The sequence below is a fragment of the Danio rerio genome, chromosome 7 (assembly GCF_049306965.1).
Source record: "Danio rerio strain Tuebingen ecotype United States chromosome 7, GRCz12tu, whole genome shotgun sequence".
Classification (NCBI taxonomy): domain Eukaryota; kingdom Metazoa; phylum Chordata; class Actinopteri; order Cypriniformes; family Danionidae; genus Danio; species Danio rerio.
In genome coordinates, this window is record NC_133182.1 from 13590554 (window position 1) to 13606255 (window position 15702).

General features: G+C 35.5%; 1 protein-coding gene across 6 annotated transcripts in view; it reads left to right on the top strand.

Annotated features, from left to right (window-relative positions):
* ankdd1a (ankyrin repeat and death domain containing 1A) overlaps positions 1-15702 on the top strand; it is a 36797-nt gene that overhangs the window by 11584 nt on the left and 9511 nt on the right. For 4 of the 6 annotated variants that reach the window (XR_012382487.1, XM_068222363.2, XM_073906990.1 and 1 more), the window contains 6 exons: positions 533-631; positions 3399-3497; positions 4206-4304; positions 9079-9177; positions 12220-12318; positions 15507-15605. Coding sequence is in view for 5 of the 6 variants with exons in the window: in XM_068222363.2 (XP_068078464.1) it covers positions 533-631; positions 3399-3497; positions 4206-4304; positions 9079-9177; positions 12220-12318; positions 15507-15605 (594 nt within the window). In the remaining variant the exon portion in view is untranslated. The remainder of the gene's footprint in view (positions 1-532; positions 632-3398; positions 3498-4205; positions 4305-9078; positions 9178-12219; positions 12319-15506; positions 15606-15702) is intronic. The other 2 variants (XM_073906991.1, XM_073906992.1) reach the window with 1 other exon arrangement.

A 15702-nucleotide genomic window follows, 5' to 3' on the forward strand; every position in this document is an offset into this window, starting at 1 on the left:
TATATATATATATATATATATATATATATATATATATATATATATATATATCCTTAATATTTAAATTATTTTTCATATGTAAAGATATTTGCATATTGCTTTACATCTTGTGTGTAGTGTGTAAGCCAGGCACACTTTGCGCCAGACAATAGACCGACTTTGTTCTGGTCTAAAGATCAGACTATTTACAGTTTCTCAAAATAGCAACGCGCCAAAACACGCCTGCTTTTTTAGACCAGAACGCCTATGGGCGCACATATGAGCGCAAATTCATTTGCTATTTAAACAGTGTAGCGCAACACCTCAAAATGACCCTTGCGCCGAGCTGAAAGTAGCAAAAGACTATTGCGCTGCACCTTGCGCCACATTGCGCCGGGTGTATGATAGGCCCCCTTAAATCTAAAGTCTGAACTAGGCGACAAAAAGATGATGACAGAATTTTCAGTTTTAGGTGAACTGTAGCTCTGCAGTAAAGCTTTTTCTAATGTAGATCATTATGTCCTTTCTAACGTGTCTCTGTCTGCTGTGTCAGTCAGGCAAGACAGCATTTCATCTGGCCGCAGAGCATGGACACCTGGAGGTGGTGGAGTTTCTCATTGGCATGGGCTGTGCTCATAACCTCAAAGACAAGGTGAGGGACGGCAAGAGTCACCTGTGCACAGACGCCTCTCAGTGGGTGCTAATTAGATTTCACTACGTGAGACATTCTAAAAATGTGCATAATAAATGTATGAGCTCAACATTTTTAGAATGCCTTGCGCCACATTGCGCCGGGTGTATGATAGGGCCCGAGATGTCACAGTGGTGGTACCTTTTCAAAAGGTACAGATTTGTACCTATTAGGACAAAATTAAACTTTATTGACTAATCTAACAAAAACTAACACCTAACACAAACACACATTCATACAAGCATAGGGAAGAGTAACTAACGTGAGGTAAGAGGTTGAGAAGGTGTAATGATGGGAAAACCTCGGAGTTTGTAAGCACAAACCAAGCAAACCAAACGTCATCAAATTCAATATAACCCTTCTATTGTCTCTTTAGGGTTGAATTTAGTTCACACCAGTTTAGATGTTGGGAGAAAGGTGATACTTGCGGTCTGTTCGTGATGTCCGAGCTCCCATTGTTGAGCACGTGGTTGGTTGGCTGATCCTTTGTTCTCACGAGGGTTGTAGTGGGGATGTCGGTGTTTTAAGCTGAAGCATCCAAAGGATTCTAGGCAGTGAAATGTCAGAGCGCGGTGCGATTAACCCTTTCCGTCTGTGTTTCCGCCTGATTTCTTGAAGGTTTCAATACTTAGGTTTGTGAGGAAGTTGCAGAGAGTTTGTAGAAGGTTTCAAAACAACGTGTTTCCAGAGCAGAGAGATGTGGAGTTGCCATGGAGTTGCGGTTCAAAGAGAGACGGGGAGAGAGAGGTTGAACAGAACGGGTGCGAAGAGAGTTTGAACAGAGGGGGGTGCGAAGAGAGAGAGAGTTTAGCTTGGTCCTAAACTTTATAGGGCGGGTTCGGATCCACCCTCCATGGAAAGTTGACCAATTAGAAGCTAACTTCCTGGAATAATAATTTTACTGCTCTTTGTCAGAGTCAGAAGAATTTGCATAGGCAAATTTTATGCAAATCGGGACAGAAATGTTAAAGTCTCTTATACGTTAATATTTTGCACTCATGTTAAAATATAATGTCAACGATCGATTTGTACAGCGAGTAAGCTTTTCAAAAAGTCCAAACTTGAACAGTATAAGAGGTTGTTTAGCTTAGGTACAGTTAAACATTATATGCAGGGGTATTAAAACCAAAAATATTAATAGAAGAGAAAGGGAAACTTTGCAAAACATATGATTAAACAAAGAGAGTAAAGTTTATATGAAAACATCAGCCTTAGACAAGCAGCTTAAAAAGTCCTAAACCTGTTTTTGTTTAATGCTGCATGGCACATTCCTTTTGGGTCGTAAATACCTTGGAATCAGGTTTCGAGTCTTCTCTGGGCAAAGTTGGCTCGGTTGTGGAATAAAAAGCAAAATAATTATGTGTCTGGTCGGCCATATTTATTACATTCGTACCTAAAAAGTACAAAAGTGTTCCTCTTAAAATTTTTAGGTACTAATATATGCTTTTGAGGTACCAATATGGCCCCATTAAGTACAAATGTGTACCATTTGAAAAGGTACAACCCCAGTGACAGCTCGAGTACCTTTATTTCTGAGAGTGTAGTGTATGAGAGTGTGTGTGAATGTGAGAGTGTATGGGTGTTTCCCAGTACTGGGTTGCATCTGGAAGGGCATCCGCTGCGTTAAACATAGTTGGTGGTTCATTCCGATGGGACTAACCTGAAGAAAAATGAATGAATGAATTAATGACTACAGCTATTTGAAAATGTGAAATCTGATGGTTCAAAACAAACAAATACTAAGAAAATTTGTCTAAATTAAGTTCTTATCAATGCACATCACTTATCAAAAATTGAGTTTTGATTTATGTACAGTAGAAAACGTGAAAAATGTCTTCATGGAGCATGATTAATCTGATGGTTCAAAACAAACAAATACTAAGAAAATTTGTCTAAATTAAGTTCTTATCAATGCACATCACTTATCAAAAATTGAGTTTTGATTTATGTACAGTAGAAAACGTGAAAAATGTCTTCATGGAGCATGATCTTTTCTTAATGTCATGAATGATTTTTAGCATAAAAGAAAAATCAATCGTTTCAATAATAAATCAATAATTAATATTTTACATTACTGTGGTGGTTGGGGTTAGGATTAGGGTAGGGGTAGACTGTAAAAATACAATCTATTGGGTAATTTAATAAATAGCATAAATAATACTTGGTACAATTACTGTTTTTACATTACTGTGACGGTTGGGGTGGGAGTAGACGTTAATAAAATACAATATAATAAATAATATAAATAATTCTCTTTAACTTTCTGTATCTGATCTAGCAATAACCAATAAATTCCTTGGTGCATATTAAAAAGGTCATGTGAAATTGCCTCAGTAGATGATGTGATTGGATGCAAGTGAACCAGTCTTATCTTGCACCATCTAAAATGTTCTTTTTATAACTCTGTGAGGACCTGAAGGAAAAGTCTATTCTCGAATTGAATTTTTTTTAGTTACCTCCTACATAATCCTTTCAGCATAAGTAACATGCTTCCAAACTCAAGATAACATGACCGAGTTTGTGTTTCATCTTCTTCACTGTGGAGGGAATGGAGCTATAGGGGTGTCTTTGGTTCCCAGAAGGTGGCCATTTTTATTTTCTTGAACAACATGGGACAAAAACAGTGGTTTAATTTTGCACATACATAAAAAAAAAGCTGAAAAACTAATGTTGTTTTAAGAACTCTCTAATGTGACCCAGAACTGTGACATTATCATATGTGATGCAGCATGGAAACACTGCACTACATCTGGCAGCTAAGCAGGGCCACAGCGACGTCCTACAGAAGATCATGGAAACTGGGGAGAACATCGATGAAAGAAACATTGTAAGTCTAAAGCCCCATTCATTCACACTAAGAACTTTTAGTCTAACAATACTTTTATTTGTATTCACACCAGTGCATGGTAACATTGTGTTTATTGCAGTGCAATGTGCACATTCACTATAGTCCTGCTGAAACCATGTATTTTTATAGAGATCTAATTATTATTATTATTATTAAGATCTTCTAGTTCCAGTTATTATTATTACACTGCAAAAAATGCTTTTCTTACTTAGATTTTTTGTCTTATTTCTAGTCTAAATATCTAAAAATTTCTATATCAAGAAGCATTTTCTAGACAAGCAAAACATATATTCTTGTTTTGAGAAATAATATGCCAAAATGAAGTGAGTTTTTCCCTTAAAACAAGCAAAATAATCTGCCAATGGGGTAAGCTAAATAATCTCACTTCAAAAAAAAAAAAAACAAGATTAATTTGCTTACCCCATTGGCAGATTATTTTGCTTGTTTTAAGGAAAAACTCACTTAATATTGGCATATTATTTCTCAAAACAAGACGATATGTTTTGCTTGTCTAGAAAATGCTTCTTGATAAAAGAAATTTTAGATATTTAGACTAGAAATAAGACAAAAAATCTAAGTAAGAAAAGCATTTTTTGCAGTAGCTTTACTCCAGAAGATCTCGGTCTTGCATGCTCTTGTAAGACTTTTGGGATTTATCTTAATCTGCCTGCTGCCTTCTTTTATCAGGATGGCATGACAGCTTTGCATTTGGCATCTGAAGGCGGTCATTATGAGTGTATCAGACTGTTGCTGGAGGCTGGTTGTAATGTGAATGAACTTACTGATGTGAGTACACTGTTGCATTACTCATTGCAGAATTGTGGGTGCATTTCAAGTGTTGTCATTAATTTTCTTCTGTACAGCAAATGTATAATTTACAGTAAGTTGAATCTATTATTAATGAGAATTGCTTAACTGTGATGGGTAACATTTGACTCTGTTATACATTTTTGACTTTACAGGGCTTGCAAAATCTGATTATTTTGATTTCATTCATTTATTCATTCATTTTCTTGTCGGCTTAGTCCTTTTTATTAATCTGGGGTCACCACAGTGGAATGAACCGCCAATTTATCCAGCAGGTTTTTACGCAGCAAATGCCCTTCCAGCTGCAACCCATCTCTGGGAAGCATCCACACACACGTTTACATACACACTCATACACTACGGACAATTTAGCCCACCCAATTCACCTGTACCGCATGTCTTTGGACTGTGGGGGAAACCGGAGCACCCGGAGTAAACCCACGCGAACGCAGGGAGAACATGCACACAGAAACGCCAACTGAGCCTAGGTTCGAACCGGCGACCTTCTTGCTGTGAGGCGACAGCATTACCTACTTTAGTGGCGCAAATGCCTCAGCCATTATTTTGATTTAAATCTGTTATTTTTTCAGTTGTACTACCAAAATCTATCTACACCGTGCCCATAGATATATACACTAGATATCGCATAGGGACCCTGAGCATGCGTCAGTAGCGCCGCCATATTTGTACAGTGCTCCCAGGACAAGTGTCATTCAACCACACTAGTCAAGACAGTGTTATAACGTGAAGATGCGGGACTTTAGCGCTGTCCACGGGTGTAGTAACGAGCAAACAAAGAAAACAAAGCACAAAGGCAGAACATTTCATAGGTAAGATTAAGTTTTTACGTTTTTGTATGTTCTGAACTTTTGTGCTAAACGGGTAACGTTAATGTTGATAATACAGTCACTTACTGCATTCACCATTAGGAAAAGCAGCACTAACTCGCACTAAGCCCTCAGCTTATGCTAGTTTTGTTGAATAAAATCAGCAAACAATGCAAAGGAAATATGACAACAAGATGCTGCGCTGCCAGAAACTTGTATTATTGTCGGCTAAGTGAAGGAGTCGTTCATAACGGAGATTCATTCACAAACTAATCGCTCCCTCCTTCAGTATGAGAAGTGAAAGCAGTTGAGGGGCTGTGTTTCAGGGCTTGATTAGATCAAATTTAACAGGGAGGGTGGATAGTACATATCCATACACACAAACACAGCTTTTTGTCAGAAATGCCTGTGGGATCGCTGATCTATCAATGTAGAAAAGTGATGGAAAATTATAAGTTTCGTAGTTAAGAAAAATTAGCATACTGACCTCCCGGAAAACTTCTGATTATAGATATATGTGTTTTTCTCTGGCTCTGGATGGCCACGGTCCTCCACTGCAGCTTGGCCCCGCATTAATTTCAAAGGAGCACTACCCTGTACTAAAATGGCGGCTCTATTGACGCATTCCTTCCAATAGACGACAACAGGGTAGGCGACATCTAATGTATATATCTATGCACCGTGCCAGGTAGGCTATCTAGATATCTTTTTGGTTACAAAAATCTAAATCAAATGTAAACTACATGTATGCACATATCTAGATATCAAGATAGCCCGCCAGGCATGGTGTAGATAGATTTTGGTAGCCCAACTGAAAAAACAATAGCCCCGGAACTTCTGTCTACCAGCCCTGCTTTATAAACCATAACAGAGCTGACGTTATCCATCATTTTGTGCTCAAGATGCTAAACTCAAACTAGTTGCCACATGGAACATCTAAAACAGAATGGGGTATATGCCGAGCTAGTGTGTTTCCCATGCTGATAAACTTCCGGTGACCTGTTATTGTGAGTTTTTTGTCATTTTATACGATTCCTTTTACAGCATCGATGTTGTAATGTAATTCAAATACATTCAGTTAAACAGACTTTGGCATTCATTTAGTTGCTCAATCGTAAAAAGAGACAAAAAGCTGTTTACTCGTACGCACCTGTCAGAATCGGCAGGTTAGCGCAGAAGCTCCATTGAATATACTGGGGTAAAATTAATGCTCATATTATAAAGACATGGCGGGGAAAATGTAATTTAATCCAGTGCTTCTTGTACAATGTAAGACCCACTTTATATCGGATATCACTCAGCCAGATGAGATCGCTGACTTTTAAAGAAAACAGACCTTTAACGCGCCAATTTTGCACTGGCATACAATTCACCAGAAAGGATTAACCCAGGTTACTGGCAAATTAAAAGTCCTATCAGCATGCTTCGGCATACACCCTATTGTATGTTTTCTTCATGTTACTGATATTGTAAAAAGTGAATGAAAACTTCACTGAAATATCACAGTAAGACTATAATTTTACTATAATTTACCATTCAGGGATTAAAATTTTGCTCAAATTAATGAGAGAATAATAAAAAACGTAGCTGCGTCCCAAATCGCATACTTATGCACTATTCTATGCCATTTTATAGTATAAATAGTGTAAGTAGTGTGTTCACACTGAAAACTCTAAAAATAATAAGTGCACTTTAATTACCCGGATGATGCACTCATTCAGCCGCTAAAATGAAGTGTGTAATGATGGACACTTCACGCACTCAACGACCGCAGGTTTGCTTACGTAGTGGAAGGGGCGGAGCTATCGGGCGCACATGTTGGATAACTTTACTTATTTTGGATGGTGAAAGCAAAATTCTCCTACGAGAGTGATTATAGCGCCTCCCGATGGTGAATGCGGTTATACTCACGGCAGGTAAAATTTGATAATTCGGTCGTTTATTTCACTGATTGGCAACCGTCAAACGTCATCAGGGAAATGGTTTATATTTCCGTTTAGTAAAAAAAAAACATTAGTGTGCTATTTGGGATGCCACTACATACATATACTATCCTGTTGAGTGTGTAAGTGCATAAGTACTTAGTGCATGAGTGCATAGTGTATTGTGTGCCATTTGGGACGCACCTCATGTCTCAATAGCTTCCAGAATTTTCCACCAGAGGAAGTGACATCACTTGGAGCAAGTCAAATGCTTTTTCTATCAGTGCTGAGGTTAAAGATTATAGCTGTTTCTTAATATGCGTTCTTTATTGGTCTCGCGTCCTCTTGTTCTCTTGTAACGTCCAACCAAAATTCAGTTCCATAACTCAAGAGCGCAAGAACGGAGGATGCATTAAATCCCGGATGCGTTCTTAATGTCGAGGATGTGTGGCTGCAGACTTGAGCACCGAACTCACTCTAGAAATCCCAGAAATCATTGCGGCTGAATAAAGGAGGTGGGAAGCGCAGCATGTTATATAGGTTTATTATTAAATTTCAGAGATAAAACTTATTTATCTCAGAAGTTTCCCTAAATGAGACGGTGAAAGGAAACATTAATATTAAATTTCTTAATAAAGGAATAAGGACATTAAGGGTGTTTATTTGCTTAAATTCATATTATAATCTGTTTTATTTGTAGTGTGCAAAGTATATTTGTAAGGTTTTTGTTCATGTTTTACACAGTATATTGAAAATGGAAAAACAATGAATCGTTGTATGAATGCTGTACTGTTTCAATAATTTTCTTTTATAAATGCGCGAAGCTCATGTCACCATCTGGAAGAACACAGCATGTCATTTCTTAGAGGATGCGTTCGGTGTTCTACAGTCTCCCGAGTTCATTCTTCTGGGGTAACCTAGCAGGACCGCTCTCCACAAGAACACATGTCCCTTCTCTGAGTTGTTGGAATTTAGAAACAGCCTCCCTCTTTTTATAACAGATGAAACGGAGTTTACCTGTTGGGACAGACACAAAATATTTTATTTATTTTTATTATTACTGAAATGACAAATAATACAGATAATAGATGTTTCATGTAAAGTTTATTTAAATTGTAATTAAATAAGCACACAGAATTAAAGTTAGACTTAAATTTCAGGGTAATCAAAGCTGAATGTTTGATTCATGAAGTTGTGACAGTCAAATTGTATATAATGGGAGTCTTTAAGTTAATATTTTAGTAAGAAAAAGATCTTGAGTACAGATACAAACATGTTTTTTTTAGGAATAACTTACTATTTTTGTGCTATTGTTTTATTTAAGTGTTTTGTTTTCGAAAAAAAAAATGTAAGTCATATTAATTATTATTTAGATGCAAAATGCACCTGCAATTCTTGGATCACCAATAAATTCATATAAAGTTAAAGTCAGAATTATTAGCTCCCCTTTCATTTTTTTTCTTCTTTTTTTAATATTTCCCAATTTATGGTTAATAGAGCAAGGAAATTTTCACTGTATGTCTGATAATATTTATTTGTCTGGAGAAAGTCTTATTTATTCAATTTCGGCTAGAATAAAGCAGTTTTTAATTTTTTAAACACCATTTTAGGGACAAAATTATTAGCCCCTTTAAGCTTATATATTTTTCAATAGTCTACAGAACCAACCATCATTATACAATAACTTGCCTAATTACCCTAACCTGCCTAGTTAACATTATTAACCTAGTTAAGCCTTTAAATGTCACTTTAAGCTCTATCGAAGTGTCTTGAAAAATATCTAGTCAAATATTATTTACTGTCATCATGGCAAAGATAAAATAAATCAGTTATTAGAAATTAGTTATTAAGACTATTATGTTTAGAAATGTGTTGAGAAAATCTTCCCTCCGTTAAACAGAAATTGGGGGAAAAAAATAAATAGGCGGGCTAATAATTCTGACTTCAACAGTAAATCTAACTGATTGAGGATTTTCAATGCATGGTAATGTGCTTCTGCAATAGAGTAAGAGGACAGCTCTTCATCTGGTGGCCCAGCATGCCTCAGCCAGTGAAGTCAGACTGTTGATACAGGCCGGCATCAATCTGGATTCAGTAGACACTGTGAGTACTACAATCTTCAGTTTTCAGCCCAATACCACAGCATACTTGCTTGTTATATTTTTGTAGCATGGAATAGTATAACATTTACTGTTCAATTCATAGAGAACCGGTCTGCATAATTCGATTCTGTTCATCTTTATTTCTATAGCACTTATACAATGTAGATTGTTATTTATACACTTATACAATGTCTATTGTAAGCTTAACATAGAAAGAAGTTCTGGTGAATTGAAACTGTCAGTCCAGTTTTCAGAGTTAAAGTTCAGTTTAGTTCAGTTGAGTGTGTTTTAAATTTCACTGCTGAAAGTCCAAACACTGAAGAGCAAATCCATCCTGCTCCACAAGTCTTATAACTGCATATACTGTAGGTGTGTTCATATTTGTTCAAAGTAAGATGAGTAATTATTGAATCAGAAAATCTAGGTACGAGGCCATTTTCATTGGCATGTAGTATTATTTCATAGCGAACCGCTATCAGACGTCAGACAAAACAAAAGCACTGTTTGGGACCAGTTTTCATGATTTGCCAAAGTTTTAATGTACATTTTAATTTTACAAATACCCTTTGTGGACTTGATCCTGTGCGAGTCGAGCATGTTCGTTCATCTCGTGTAAGAAGAAAAAATGTTTTATTTTTTTTTGGCTTCATTATATGAACACTTTTTGACCTTCAATATATACTTAAAGGGTTAGTTCACCCAAAAATGAAAAGGTACTCACTATTTACTTTCCCTCAAGTGGTTCCAAACCTTTAGTTTTCTTTTTCTGTTGAACAAGAGAAAATGTTATAAACCTGTAACCATTGAATTCCATATTATGAAAGTCAGTGGTTACAGATTTCCAACATTTTTTAAAATAACCTTCACTTGTCACAAAGCTGTTTGAGTTTCTTTTTACTGTTGAACACAAAAGAAGTTGAAAAAATGATACAGTAATTTAATTTTCGGGTGTACTATCCCTTTAAGTATAATGTAAGACATACAGTTTAATACTGGCATGTCATGCAATTCCAAGGGATTGAATTCCCAAGGAATGCATTAGCTTAAAAGTTTAGTTAAAAAAAGTCAAGCCTGATATTATTCATACAAATTCTGATTTAAAGATTTTCACCTATGATGAAAATGATCTTTTGTAAGCTGTTTGTACAGAACTGTGTGTAGGTATAGTGTTTCCACAGTCATATTAAGGTGATATAAACACATTAAGGTGATATAAACACAGTAAGTCTCTATTTTCTAACTTTAAAATAGGATCCAAATCTCTCCCATTTTGAGGCTAACCCCAACGTGATTTAAGAGTCCGGTTTCCACCCCCCAACGAATTGATTGACAGCGCCGTATTAAAATGTTTCCGTAGTAACACGTTTCCGTAATAACACGTATAATCATATCAGCAAGACAGGACATGTGCAAAGCAACCGGGAAGAGAAGATCTGTTCTGCGCTCTGTGATCATCAATCATCATTAAATGTGATCAGGAATGAATTTCACATGTTTAAAATGTTTTTTAAACAGTGCATGTGTGTAATGAATTACAGAGATTTTACTGTCTTTATCACCACAGCCATGTGTCAGTACAATTATAAAAGTAGACGCTTCAATCACGGTTTGTGGATGTTAAATCAGGTTTATTTTGAACCAGATCCTTGGTCAAGTGTGCAACCCCACTTCCCTAGACTGCTCAGGGGTTGTAACAATTAACATAACGGATATCGATACAGCAGTGGATATTAACGCGTGTGTGTGTGTGTGTGTGTGTGTGTGTGTGTGTGTGTGTGTGTGTGTGTGTGTGTGTGTGTGTGTGTGTGTGTGTGTGTGTGTGTGTGTGTGTGTGTGTGTGTGTGTGAACTTTGTCACTCGTAACGACATTGTCTGTAACTCATCGCAGAAGGGCTTGAATAAACTCCACAACAAATACGTCAAATAATCATTGGGAAAGTTCTTACTGTAGTATTTCTCACAAACTTTACGTGAGATCTGCTTCCTTCATGTCTGTCCCTGTGCTGTTTATCTGATGGAGACGGAGACACACTAACTAGCACATGGGAACGGTGTGCGGAGAGAACTCGCATTAAAGGCAAAGACAACAAAAACAGCTACAGTGTGTTCAGAGGACTACATTTAAATATCCTGAAAAGTATAATAAATAATCTGATGGGTGTTTTGAGTTGAAACTTAACAGACACATTCTGGAGACACAAAAGACTCATCTTAAATCTTAAAAAGGGATAAAATAGGTGCCTTTCAAAGTTACTTTTACTTAACTTGCAAGATGTTGTTTTTTGTAACCAGAAATGACACCGCCCTTTCCCAAAAGATAATTCAACGATGTACAAGAGGCATCATTGTTTAAAAAAAAAAAAATATATATATATATATATATATATATATATATATATATATATATATATATATATATATATATATATATATATATATATATATATATATATATATATATATATATATATATATATATATCTCAGCTTTTATTGACATTTGAACAAAAAAAAATTCAGAATTTGCCAGGGGTATGAATAATTTCAGGCTTGACTGTACAGTAAGTGTTTGCCAGGTGAATAAATATTATGGAAATTGTTTTACATCTTAGAGCATGCACTAGAATTAGTAATTTACTACAACCAGAATTACTGACAAAATGTGCGTTAAAAAAGCTTTAGATTCGTTTTTAGAGGCCAACGTGGATTTTGTGATTTGACTGAAATTGTTGACTCAAAAATTAACTCAAAAATTAACATTCGCTGGTAATTTACTCACTTTCATGCCATTAAATATGTCAATGATTTTTCTTTTTACCTTCAGTAGAGCATTGAAGAAGATTTATAGCCGAAACTAAACCTGGTTATTTAAAAAAATCACTATTTTAAACTAACAGCATCAGTTTGTCAGTTTGCATCTGGGCATTTTCAGTATGCACTACAAACTATCATGCTCAGGATTATTTAAACAGTTTTTTTCTCTTTCTTTAAGATTTTTTAAATTTTATTTACCCATAGTACTTACAGATATTTTTCCTTACCAGCAACATGTTTCAGCTCTACACCTGGCAGTACTCAACAACTCCACAGAAATAGTCAAGGATCTTATTGAAGCGGGATGCGACCTGGACATCTTTGACAATGTGAGTACGACTCACCCAAAAATTCACTCATAGTTCACCCAAAAACGAAAGTTCTGCCATCATTTATTCATACTGAAAAATGTTGGGGTAAAAAAAAAAACGGGCATTGACTTCCGTAGTGTGTTTTGTTCTTACTGTAGTGGCTGCTTTTTCCCCAACATTCTTCTTCAGAACATTTAGTTTGTGTTCAACAGCAGAAAGTAATACATAGACCTTTAGAACCACTTGAGAGTTAGTAAATAGTGAGGATTTAGATTTTTGAGTGAACTATCCCTTTAGATGATTTATTTTGTATAGCTCTAGGCCTGTCACAATTATCAATATATTGACGTATCGCACAACACATGGACATTTTGGGTGATGCAATATATAACGGCCATTTATAAAAAACAATTCTAGCTACACTTTAGCTGATTGTGCAACATCTCTATCTCTATTGGAGGTTTCAGTGTCAGGATGGTTAGAAAACACTATAGTTTTTACTAGAGCTGCACGATTCTGGCTAAAATGAAAATCACGTTTTTTTTTTTTTGTTTTTTTTTAAATCAAGATCACAATTTTCTCACGATTCTGTAGATGTAAAATAAAGGTTAATATTAGTGGGCTGTTATTATTGTTATTCTTAAACGTGGTAAAACAGCAAAAGGATTTGTGTAGCTGTACTGTTGGGTAAAATGCTAACTTTTGTATAGACTTGGAATGGTGGACTTTAACAGACTTTAGATTTGTCCTGGTCATTAATGCTGATGATAATTCTGATGTTAAATTATTGTGTTTGAGACATATGCTTACAATCTGTCATTTTCTGCTTAAAATCTGTCACTGACGTGATTTTCGTGAATACAGAAGACTGGGTGGGTATTTTTTGCATTTTGGCGGGTTTTGGATACTTTTTTGGCTGGAATCAGTCAGCTACATCTGGCAACACTGTGCGCTTTCGGTTTCATTTTCATTGCTAAGAGCGGTTCGTACTTACCGTGCGGCTTCCAAATGATCGCTCTGTGCCACAAACTGAATGTTATTTACAACTTTATTACCTGTTATTCACAGCCTATGCAGGTTCTGTTCACTAAAGTAGACTTCATTCACAGGCGTGTACGCGCCCGCCCTGTCTGTGGTAGTAGTTGACGGTTAGCTCGCGTCACGTGGGATTTTTGCGGTCGCAAACACATTACATGAAGACAGAAATGACATTTTTGGGGTGAATTATATCTTATAAATACAGCAGGTGACTCTTGTAACACCCTTTGGAGGTGTCCACATTGCTGAACAACGTATGTAAAACAATGTGAAGACTTGTGCGGCCACCTTTGCTTCTCTCCTGAACTTGAATATATGATTGACAGAATCGTAGAAATGCTGGATTTAAGATCGTCTAGGGCCGGGGTGTCAAACTCAATTCCTGGAGGGCCGAAGCCCTGCACAGTTTAGTTCCAACCCTGCTCCAACACACTTACCTGTAGGTTTCAAACAAGCCTGAAGGACTCAATTAGTTTGATCAGGTGTGTATAATTAGGGTTGGAACTAAACTGTGCAGAGCTGCGGCCCTTTTGGAACTGACTTTGACACCTGTGGTCTAGTGGGTCGAATCGAGATGCCGATCTTTTTATGATTAATTGTGCAGCTCTAGTATTTACTATAAATGACTATAGTATATTTTCATATGGGTGTCTGACAACTGAAAATAGATATCGCAGCCTCTGTTACTTTTTACCTTGCATATTTCTGTTAACATTTATCATCATTTAGTTAGGATATGCGTTTTTACATTCTAATTTCATTGCCTGTTTATTAAACTGCTAAAATGACTCTAAATTAAATACTTTTAAGAATAAAATATGATTCGTTTTTTGGAAGTGTACTCTCATTGTGATTATATTATGTTGTCATTCTGGCATCATATAATGAGTGGCATAAAATGGTCTTAAAATGACAATAATATTATTTATAGCAATTTATTTTGGTGCTATATATAGTAAAGCAAAAAATAGATATTGTGACAGACGTATATGGCACCTTTCAACTAGATTTCTCAAACGATGAAAAATCCATAATTAAGTAAAGGCTAAAATAAAATGTATCATTTAATTTGAGCTTTTACTTGATTATCCATTTTACATACAGTTGAAGTCAGAATAATTAGTCGTCCTGAATTATTAGCCCCCCTTCCCTCCCCCCTGTAAATTTTCCCCCAATTTCTGTTTAACAGAAAGAAAAAAAATTTCAACACATTTTTTAGACATAAATGTTTTAAAAACTCATTTAAAAAAACTGATTTCTTTTATCTTTCTTTTTTTCTTTTCTTTTTTTCTTTTATTATTGACTTCAACTGTGGTTTTAAACTTTTTTTTATTATTTTTTTTACATTTATTAGTTATTTTAGATTGTTTTAAATTAGAAATTGTAAACTTTTCCTCCTTTCTGTCTGCTAAGGGACAATTCTAAAACTATTTTTAAATATTAGAGTTTGTTAATGGGGTTTTATAGTAGATAATTTAAGATGAAAATTATATTAGCCACAGGGTTCTCACGGGTCATGACATTTCTGAAATATAATGGAATTTTTAAAGGCGTATTCTAGACATTGAAATTCAGGGAATCAAGTCATGAAATATTAGGGAGTTTTGTTTGTCATATTATATTTTACTGTCATTTTATTTAAAAAAAATGTTTGCACTTTGGTTTTTAGCACATAGACATGATATACAGTTGAAGTCCTGAATTATTACCCCCCAAGTATATTTATTCCCCAATTTCTGTTCAACAGAAAGCAGATATTTTTCAACACAGTTCTAAACATAATAGTTTTAATAACTCATTTCTAATCACTGTTTTATTTTATCTTTGCTATGATAAAAGTAAATAATATTGTACTTGACATTTTTCAAGATACTAATATTCAGCTTAAACTGGCATTTAAAAGCGTAACTAGGTTAATTAGGCAGGCCATTGTATAATGATGGTCTGTTTGTAGACAATTTAAAACATATTGTATAAGGGGGCTAAAAATATTGACCATAAATAGTTTTTTTTTAATTACAAAACTGCTTTTATTCTGGCCGAAGCAAAAAATTAAAACTTTCTCCAGAAGAAAAAATATTATAGGAAATACTGTAAGAAATTTTCTTCACAAAAGGTTGAAATGACAGTATAACACCAAATTTTTATTATTATTTTTTGTATTACAGCGGCTTCAGACTGCTTTGCACATTGCAGCAGAACATGGACGACTGAACATCGCTGAGACGATCCTGATATCTGGAGTCAACCTCAATCTGCTCGATAAGGTGCAGGTTAACCTTTTCCTCAGTTAAACCTGGGTGTGGTGGATGATGTGTTTTCATATTATGATATAATTCTGATCAAACAAATTAAACATGCTTG